The sequence below is a fragment of the Trichechus manatus genome, unplaced genomic scaffold (genome assembly GCF_000243295.1).
Source record: "Trichechus manatus latirostris isolate Lorelei unplaced genomic scaffold, TriManLat1.0 scaffold00111, whole genome shotgun sequence".
In the NCBI taxonomy this organism is placed as follows: domain Eukaryota; kingdom Metazoa; phylum Chordata; class Mammalia; order Sirenia; family Trichechidae; genus Trichechus; species Trichechus manatus.
Window position 1 is genome coordinate 7,418,663 of NW_004444047.1, and position 10,029 is coordinate 7,428,691.

At 43.9% G+C, this 10,029-nt stretch overlaps 1 protein-coding gene across 1 annotated transcript in view; it reads right to left on the reverse strand.

The window, feature by feature from the left end:
* The window catches only part of EVC (EvC ciliary complex subunit 1), a 111,063-nt gene that overhangs the window by 62,466 nt on the left and 38,568 nt on the right, over positions 1-10,029 (reverse strand). The window contains exons 8-9 of the mRNA XM_004383580.1: positions 6,896-7,033; positions 793-951 (exon numbers count right to left, since the gene is read on the reverse strand). Coding sequence (XP_004383637.1) covers positions 793-951; positions 6,896-7,033 — 297 coding nt within the window. The remainder of the gene's footprint in view (positions 1-792; positions 952-6,895; positions 7,034-10,029) is intronic.

Genomic DNA, 10,029 nt, shown 5'->3' on the forward strand with positions numbered 1-10,029 from the left:
TCCTCAGACAGGACGGGGTCTCAGGGCTCAGCTGTGTCCTTACACAGGACGGGGTCTCAGGGCTCAGCTGTGTCCTCAGACAGGACGGGGTCTCACACCCAGGCTCAGAGGCTTCTGGGTCATTTTGAATCCAGAGACACCAGGGTCCCCACTGCAGTCCAGTCAGGTCAGAATCCCGGTGTGCGGCCTGGGCATTACAGGGGATTTTTTAAAGCTCCCCAGGGAACATGCGGTGTGGCGAGGAAAACAAATTGTTGCCCATCTCTACCACTGGGCATCCATCATGGCTGTTCACTGTACTCACCAGGGCATGCTAAGACCCCCCATTGCCCAGTTTACACCTGGACTAGTTCAGCCTGAACCTTGGGGACCCAGTGGGGACTCTTTAAAGCTGTCCAGATAACTGCAAAGGGCAGCCAGGCTTGAGAACCAGTAATGCCGAGCTTCTGGCTACCAGTACCACTTGCCATCGACTGTTTCATGGGGACCCCATGCGTGTCAGAGCAGAAATGTGCTCTACAGAGTTTTCCATGGCTGACCTTTCAGACATAGATTGCCAGGCCTTTCTTCCGAGGAGCCTCTGCGTGGACTCGAACAGCCAGTCTTTCGGCTAGCAGCTGGGCGTGTTAACCATTTGCGCCACGATATCATCTCTATTTACTAACTGAATGAACGAGTTGCTTTTTTCTGCAATATGAAGGGGTTTGGCTGATCTCTCTGAGGACCTCCAAGCCTCAGGATGCCGCCCCTCTCCTGGGAACATCTCCGTGTCCCCTCCCCACCCCGTGTTACCAGAGCCTGCACGTCCTGAGATTCCCGCAGTAAACCCTCGGCTTCAGTCATTCTTTCTGTCACCGTCAGCAAGAGCTGCCGAGCTTTGGAGCTGGAACACTTAAACTGGTCCACCAGAAAGTGTGGGATGTGTTCCATCTGTTTCCAGAAAGCTTCCATCTGTGGAAGGAGAGAGAGAAATAAGGGGGGGTGGGCAAGAAAACAACATGGTTTTCTTTGGGGATTATGATTCGCTCCTGATCGCGAGCGGGCATCTTAAACAACTCGTGGTGAGTTCATTTCGGCAATAATCACATTCTATGGAGAGTTTCCTCCCTGGTCCCTGTGGGTGTCAATCAGCTTCTAAGACGGCTTTTCAGAGAACACCAGTGCCCTGCCGATAAGGCAGGAAAGCGATGAACTCACCCAGCTTAAACAGCTTAAAGACGAGCCGTCAGATCCTCATTGCTACAAGGAGAGACAGGTGAAATGGGATGGTGTTCTGGGAGCTCTGGGACCTTAAAAGGGGATTAAACGTGTTCTGAGAATAAAGGCAGGTACAACCATTTAAATATTAGTTATTACTGTAAAAGTATCAAGAGAGTAATACTGCAGAGATGGCCCTAACCATGAACCCATTTTGCTTTGAAATCTTTTCCCTGTCTCTCCTTCTTATCGGGAGCAGAGCTGGGAATGGCCAAGTGGCTGAGAATGTCGGGGGCTTAATGTGAAGCTGAAGGAGCCCTGGTGGCGCAGTGGTTAAATGCTCAGTTGCTAACAGCAAGATCGATGGTTCGGACCCACCAGCTGCTCCACGGGAGAAAGATGTGGCCGTCTGCTTCCGTAAAGATTACAGCCTACGACACCCTATGGGGCGGTTCTACTCTGTCCTGTAGGGCTGCTATGACTTGGAATCGACTTGACAACAATTTTTTTTTTTTTTTTGGTGATGTGAACCTGTAATCATTGCGGCGTCTCAGAGCTCCAAGAATAACAATGCCAGGAATTACAGAAGCTTCGCTTTATGGTGTGCAGGTTATATGCCAGGGTCTGTGCTTCCCATATTTTAATTCTAGATAAAATATGTACTGAGAGGGCATAGCACAAATGGTTAAGTGCTTGACTACTAACCAAAAGGTTGGCAGTTCAAATCCCCCAGAGGCGACTTGGAAGAAAGGCCTGGCGATCTGCTTCCAAAAAGTCACAGCCTTGAAAACCCTGTGGAGCACAGGTCTACACTGCAACATATGGGGTCGCTGTGGGTTGGAATCAACTTGAGGGCAACTGGTTTGGTTTAGGGACAGGCTTGGAGTAGTCAGGTAACTTCTCACAGGTCACGGAGCTAACGAGAAGCAGTTTTCTTGAAGATCTCTTTCTCTCTCATTTTTTATTTGTTTTTCCCGTGCGTAGATGCTAGGTAACTGTGGCCCAACAAGGGGACTGGTCAGTTTTGCCTTAAAAAAGAGTCAGTTCTAGAGCAGAGGGGAGGATTCTTCCACCACCAAGGAAGAACAGCCAGGAGCGGAGAGCGCATCCTTTGGACCCAGGATCCCTGTGCTGAGACGCTCCTGGAAACAGGAGACAGAGAGAGAAAGAGACAGAGACAGAGAGCAAGCTGTAACCCTTAATATGGTGAGAAGTGGTGGCAGGAGATACCTGGCAGCAGGAGATGGGTGCTGGGCTTTCTGGCCCACAGAGAGAGAAAGCTGAGTGCCTCTGGGGAGAGGCCTAGGGCCAGGGAGAGGCGTACCGGTAAGCACGGCTGGGAAGACGCTGTCTGATGAAAGAATAGTATCCTGAGTGTTCCTGAGCATGAATTGTAACCGTTACTTCCCTTATAATAAACCCCATAATCCTGAGTATGGTTTTTGAGTTCTGTGTGGCCACTGAGATGAATTACTGAACCCAGCAGAGAAGTAGAGAGTGCTGTGTGAGGGACGATTGGTGTCAAAATTAGTAAAGATGGTGAAGAGAGGAGGCATGTCTGATCTCCACCTCACAGCAATCAGCCTTGGGCTGTTGATCTTCGTTCTCCTTCTCCCTTGTGAAGTTAGAGGAGGTCAGACATTGCCCCAAACCATTTTTACAGCCACATAAATAAAACACAAGAAAAGAACCATATGATCATATCAACTGATGCAGAAAAGGCATGGGATGAAATTCAACACCCTTTCCTGAGAAAAACTCTCAGCAAAATAGGAATGGAAGGGAAATTTCTAAACATAATAAAGGGCACATCTGCAAAACCAACAACCAACATTATATTCAATGGAGAAAGGCTAGAGCCTTCCCCTTGAGAACAGGAATGAGACAAGGATGCCCATTATCACCACTTTTATTCAACATTGTTCTGGAAGTCCTAGCCAGAGCAATAAGACAAGAAAAAAAAATAAAAGATATCCAAATTGGAAAAGAGTAGTAAAACTATCTATATTTGCAGATGACATGATCCTATACATTGCTGTTGTTGTTGTTAGGTGCCATCAAGTCAGTTCCGACTCATAGCGACCCCATGTACAACAGAACAAAACAATGCCCAGTCCTGCACCATCCTCACAATTGTTGTTATGCTTAAGCCCATCGTTGCAGCCACTGTGTCAGTCCATCTGGTTGAGGGTCTTCCTCTTTTTTGCTGACCATCTATACATAGAACACCCTAAAGATTCCATAAGAAAACTGCTGGAACTACTAGAAGAATTCAACAATGTTGCAGGGTACAAGATGTACACACAAGAATCAGTTGGGTTCCTCTACAGTAACAAAAGTACTCCGAAAAAGAAATAAAGAAAATGATACCCTTTACAATAGCCCCCAAATCGATAAAATACCTAGAAATTAACCTAACCAGGGACATAAAAGACTGATACAATGAAAATTATAAAACACTACTGCAAGAAACTAAAAGAGACCTACAAAAATAGAAAGACATCTTGTGCCAATGGATAGGAAGACACAGTGAAAATGTCAATTCTACCTAAAGCCATCTACAGATACAATGTAATCCAATACAGATCCCAACAACATACTTTACTGAATGCAAACATTAATGACCAACTTCATATGGAAAGGAAAGAAACTCTGAATAGCCAAAGCAATAGTGAAGAAGAAAAACAAAGCAGGAGGCCTCACACTCCCTGATATCAAAACATACTATACAGTCACTGTTATCAAAACGGCTGGTATTGGTTCAATGATGGACACACAGACCAGCGGAACAGAATTGAAAACTCAGAATTAAACGCAGCCATCTATGAGTCAGAACTGACTCAATGGCACCTAACATCAACAACAATAATCTATGGACAACTGATTTTCGACAACGGGTCAAAGTCGATTCAATGGGGCAGAAACAGTCCCTTTAATAGCAAAACTGGATATCCACCAGCAGAAAGATGAAACAAGACCCATACGTCACATCATACATAAAAACTAACTCAAAATGGATCAAAGAACCAAACGTTAAACCTAAAACCATAAAATTCCTGGAAGAAAACAAACGGAAAAAACTATGGGACCTAATCTCCTGTAAAAATAGGCTAGCAAACATAACAAATGCACAAACAGAAGAAGACGAAATAGATAAATGGGACCTCATAAAAATTAAAAACTTATGCTCATCAAAAGACTATTAAAAGTAAACAGACAACCCACAGACTGGGAAAAAAACGACTTACCTGATAAGTGTCCAATCTCTGAAATCTATAGAAAACTGCAACAACTCAGCAACAAAAAAGACAACCCAATCACAACATGGGCAAAGGACATGAACAGAACCTTCACCAAAGAGGACACCCAAGAAACCAACAAATACATGAAAAGATGCTCATGATCATTAGTCATTAGAGAGATGCAAATCAAAACTACAATGAGATACAACCTCACCCCAGCTAAAATGGTACTGATTAAAAAAACAGATAACAAACATCGGCAAGGATGCAGGGAGACTGGAACCCCTTATCCACTGCTGGTGGGATTGTAAAATCGTACAACCACTATGGAAAACGGTATGGAGCTTTCTCAAAAAACTAGAAATATAACTATCCTATGATCCAGCAATCCCACTCATAGGTATGTACCCTAGAGACCTAAAAATAATGACACGAACAGACATAAGCACATCTATGTTCACTGCTGCTGTATTCACAATAGCAAATAAATGGAAACAACCAAAGTGCCCGTCAACAGACGAATGGATAAGCAAAACACGGTACACACATACAATGGAATACTACGCAACCATAAAGAAAGATGAGTCCGAGAAACATGTTACAACGTGGATGGACCTGGAGGGCATAACATTAAGTGATATAAGTCAAGCATTTAATAAGGACAAATATTGCATGATCCTTCTTTGATAAGAAGACAAGAACAGATATAGAGAGAGAGACCAAGGGCTGTTGGTGGTTACCAGGGAGAGGAACGGAGGAGGGGGAAGTATGCTTTGGATTTGTTATTTTTGGTGATGGGAAATGTAGCACCAAATGTGGATGTAGTGAGCACAGCACAACCAAATGAACTAATGTCACTGCGAAGCGCTCAAGAGAAAAGGCTGTCTGTACTGAAGAACTGGGCATATATAAGACGGCAACAACTGCAACAAAGACTAAAAACATGAGTGTTTGAGCGCAGATGGATGGGTACAGGCACACAGGTGTAACTGTAGGTGCAAGCTGTATACACAGGTGAGAAAAGATAGAACTATCCGTACCATCACCCACTGCCGTCAACTCGATTCTGACTCAGAGCGACCCTATAGGACAGAGTAGAACTGCCCCATAGAGTTTCCAAGGAGCACCTGGTAGATTCAAACTGCCAACCTCTTGGTTCGGAGCTGTAGCACTTAACCACTACGCCACCAGGGTTTCTGAAGTATCTATAGGTAAGTGTAAATACAAATATTTTGGTGCAGGCACATATATTCACGAAGACACATATACGGATACTCCTCAGACATAACCAAACACCATCCAAGATTGGTTTTTTGGGTTTGAAAGCAAAGGACCATAGTCTCATGGACAACTCAGTCGATGGGCATAACATAATTCACAAAAAAACCATGTTTTGCATCCTAGTGAAGAGAAGAGCATCTGGGGTCTTAAAAGCTTGGGAATGGCCATCAAAGATACAACTACTGGCCTCTACCTGCCAGGAGCAAAAGAGTAAGAAGGTAACCAAAAGTCCAGAGAAGAAAGAAGTCTACACAAGCCATGACCTCATCTACCCTGAGATCAGAAGAACTAGATGGTGCCCGGCTACTACCACTGACCTTTCTGACTGGGATCACAGTAGATGGTTCCAGATAGAATGGGGGGGAAATATGGAGCAGAATGGAAATTCAAAAAAAAACAAAACAAAAACAAAAACAAAACAAACCGGAACAGTAGAGAACAAGGACTCCCTGAGACTATCGCCCTGAGACGCTCTTTCAATCAGAACCAAGCCTATCCCGAGATCGCCTTTTAGCAAAAGAGCAGAGTGGCACACAAAATAAAAGATATTACTCGTAAGATCAGTGCTCTACTTAGAAACCATCTGTATGAGACCAAAAGGCCAACAAGTACTCAAAAACGAAGATGAGAAGATAAGGGGGCAGGGCAACTAGAGTACTAGAAATGGAATAACCAGAATACAAAGGGAATGTTGACCCATTGTGAAAAATATAACCAACGTCACTGAACAGCTTGTGTGGAAATTGTCAAATGGGAACCTAATTTGCTGTATACACTGTCACCAAAAACTCAATAAAATATTATTTAAAAAAAACACAAAAAACCCTATGGATCACTACGAACGATGCCTGCCATTTAAGTTAGCAGCTAGGATCCACCTACCCTAAAGGGAAGTAATGACATAGAGGGTTATAGCAAGCTTTGCTTTGATTGATAAAATGATCAATCTAAAATTTAAATGAAGGGAATTCATTAAAAAGCTCTCTCTGTAAATCTGCTCCTTAATTACACCTTCTCTATCACTTCACTTCAGAAACTGGATTCCAGCCTCCAGGGCAGAACACGACAGGGAATTCAAGTATTAAACATGCTTCTAAGTATTATTGCTTTAATCTAACCAATCTGACTGTCCCAGAAACTGAGGTTCTTTTACGGAAAGAAAATCCATCACATACATTATCTATGAGCTGCTCAGAATATTCTCTCTCTTTCCTTTCCACGTCGGCCAGGCTGATATATCCAGAGTCACCAGCACCCAACATTTCTGTATTTGACAGCTTGGTCTGAAGTTCCTTTTCTAATTCCTCCAAATCCTGAAAAAAAGAAAGCAAGTAGAATAATCTCATGTGTCTTAAATTCTAGGAAGATATAGGCTTTTCTTCTTCACCACATTATCACAAAATTTAACCATAATTAAATCCTCTCTGTGCAATATTCTACTTAGAATTTGATAAAAATGTATTTTTCTCATTTAACATAAAGCATCAAGAATAATAGATTATTTTCTTCTGAATAAAAAATATTAGACCATATTTGAACAAAAAACAATAGAAGTGTATCTTTCAGAACTTACGGAGATCTGGAAAATGTCATTTTAGGGGGCTGGGAAGGAATGTTTCTTCTCTACTTCCCTGGTTTCCATGGGGAATGATTACTCACTGCACCCCACGAGAGAAGTGCTATGTGTTTGACTGATGGATTCCAGAGCAGGAAGTGAGCACAGCAGCTCAATCTACCCAGCCTCTTCCTCTTCAGCATGGACCCTCCAGAGGAGGCCATTGCTCTGATGTGGCCTCGGCCCACACTAAGCAGTAAAGACCCTGGTTCCATGTGGGGAGGCCCAAGGTGGCCCAGCACTACTAGTAGGCAATTTAGCTAATTCTGGAATTTAGTGTTAGGAAGTTACATTCTGCACACTTAAGCCTCGTCCTCCAAGCTGGCCTCTATCAGTAATAGGGCTGACATTTCTATACACATCTCAATGACTCTTGGTCTCTCAATTGATCCAGAACACAGGAAGGAAGGGGGGAGCCCTGTGTATGAAGCCTTCAAACCCCAATGTGGAGAGTGGAAGGCAGCTCTATTTTCTCCAGAGCTCTGCTCTTTGACATGTAACCAACACAGGTGTAGATCCAGGTTCTCTAGGAAAGATAACACTGACAAAAACTGCTCCTGAGAATGAAGAACACCGTGGACACAAGGAAAGTATTAGCCCAAGAGACAGGAAGGGCCACATAAACCAGAGACTCCACCGGCCTGAGACCAGAAGAACTAGATGGTGCCCAGCTACCACAATGACTGCCCTGACAGGGAACAGAACAGAGAGTCCCTGATGGAGCAGGAGAAAAGTGGGGTGCAGAACTCAAATTCTAGTAAAAAGATCAGTCTTAATGGTTTGATTCAGACTGGAGGGACACTGGAAGACATGGCCCTCGGGCTCTCTGTTAGGCCAAAATTAAAACCATTCCCGAGGCCAACTCTTCAAAGATTAGACCGGACTATGGGACATAAAATGATACTCGTGAAGAGAGTGCTTCTTAGCTCAAGTAGATAAATGAGACTAAATGGGCAGCTCCTGTCTGGAGGTGAGATGAGAAGGCAGAGAAGGTCACGAGCTGGTTGAATGGGAATTCCGGGGTAGAAAGGAAGAGTGTGCTGTCACAGTATAGGGAGAGCAAGTAGGTCACAAGACAATGTATGTATAAATCTTTGTATGAGAGACTAACTTGAATTGTAAACTTTCACTTAAAGCACAACAATAAAAAATAAAACAAAACAAAACAAAAAAAATCTGCTCCTGAATATCTAAGCGCTGGGTGGATTTGAACTGCTGACCTTTTGGTTAGCTGCTGCAGCACTTAACCACTACGCCACCAGGGTTTGCACCTAAGCAGAGGCCTTATGTAATTTCTAATCCTCACGGCATCTCTACAAGAGAGAAATCATGGCTGTTTTCCAGATGAGGAACCTGATACATGGGCAGTTAAGATATTTTGTCCAAAGTCTCCCAGGTGGGAAGTGGCAGTGCTAGGCTTGTCACTCGACCCATCTGTCTCTAGACATTCCATTACTATTGCAACCTCCTCATCATGCAACTTCTATCTAAAGAGCAGCTGCCACTACAGAGCACTTCTTGATCTCCTCTGTGCTGGTAGCTTTAGGGCCGTTGTGAGCATTAAATAAAAGTATGCATTTAAAGCAGCTGGCCAGGTCGTTGCTGGTAGTTGCTGTTGAGTTGGTCCCCCGTGCACAATGAAACTGGACCCTTGTGATCCACAGGGTTTTAACTAGCTGATTTTTCAGAAGCAAATCGCCAGGTCTTTCTTCCTAGTTTGTCTTAGTTTGGAAGCTCTTCTAAAACCCGTTCAGCATCACACCAACACACAAGTCTCCAGTGACAGATGAGTGGTAGCTGTGTTTGAGGTGCACTGAATTGAACCCTGGTCTCTCGCATCGAAGGCGAGAATTCTACCCTTGAACCACCACTGCCCTCTCTGGCCATCCGAAAACCCAAACCAAACCAAATCCATCGCCGTCAAGTCAATTCCGACTCATAGTGACCCTATAGGACAGAGTAGAACTGCCCCAGAGGGTTTCCAAGGAGCAGCTGGTGGATTTGAACCGCCGACCTTTTGGTTAGCAGCCAAATGCTTAACCACTGCACCACCAGTGCAGCCTCAGTCTCCATAAACAGTAGCCATTGTTACAATTAAAAGGCTTGGCCAAGGTCAAACAGCTCTGTAAGTGGCAGAGGTGAGGTTTGATCCCAGGCTCTCATTCTTTCCATTATGACATAAGGCATTGTTTCATTATTACTGGCATAATTACCAATATCATTACCATTATCATTATTTCACCATTGGAAATTTATCTGAACTCATCGAGCCTCAGTTTCCTCAACTGAAAACAAAATAGTAATTCGCACTCACAGGGGGTATTGTGAAGAGTCAATGAAACAGTGCATGGAAATCACTGACTGTATTGCCTGATGATGATCACAGCAGTGGTGGTTCTGTGGAGGATGATGGCAATGACGATGATGGTGAACTATCACCTCCCAACCCCCCAAATTTCATGGTGGTGCTAATGAGGATGATGATGATGATGACTATGAATATGATGCTGATGATGTTAGTAATGATGATGATGATAGTACTGGTGGTGGTCCTAACGGGATGATGATGATGGTGGTGGTGGAGATGGTAAATGATGAAGATGATAGAACTAGCGGTGGTAACAAGGACAATGATGAAGAAGATGGTAATGATGGTGGTGATGGTAATGAGGATGGTGGTGGTAATGAGGATGG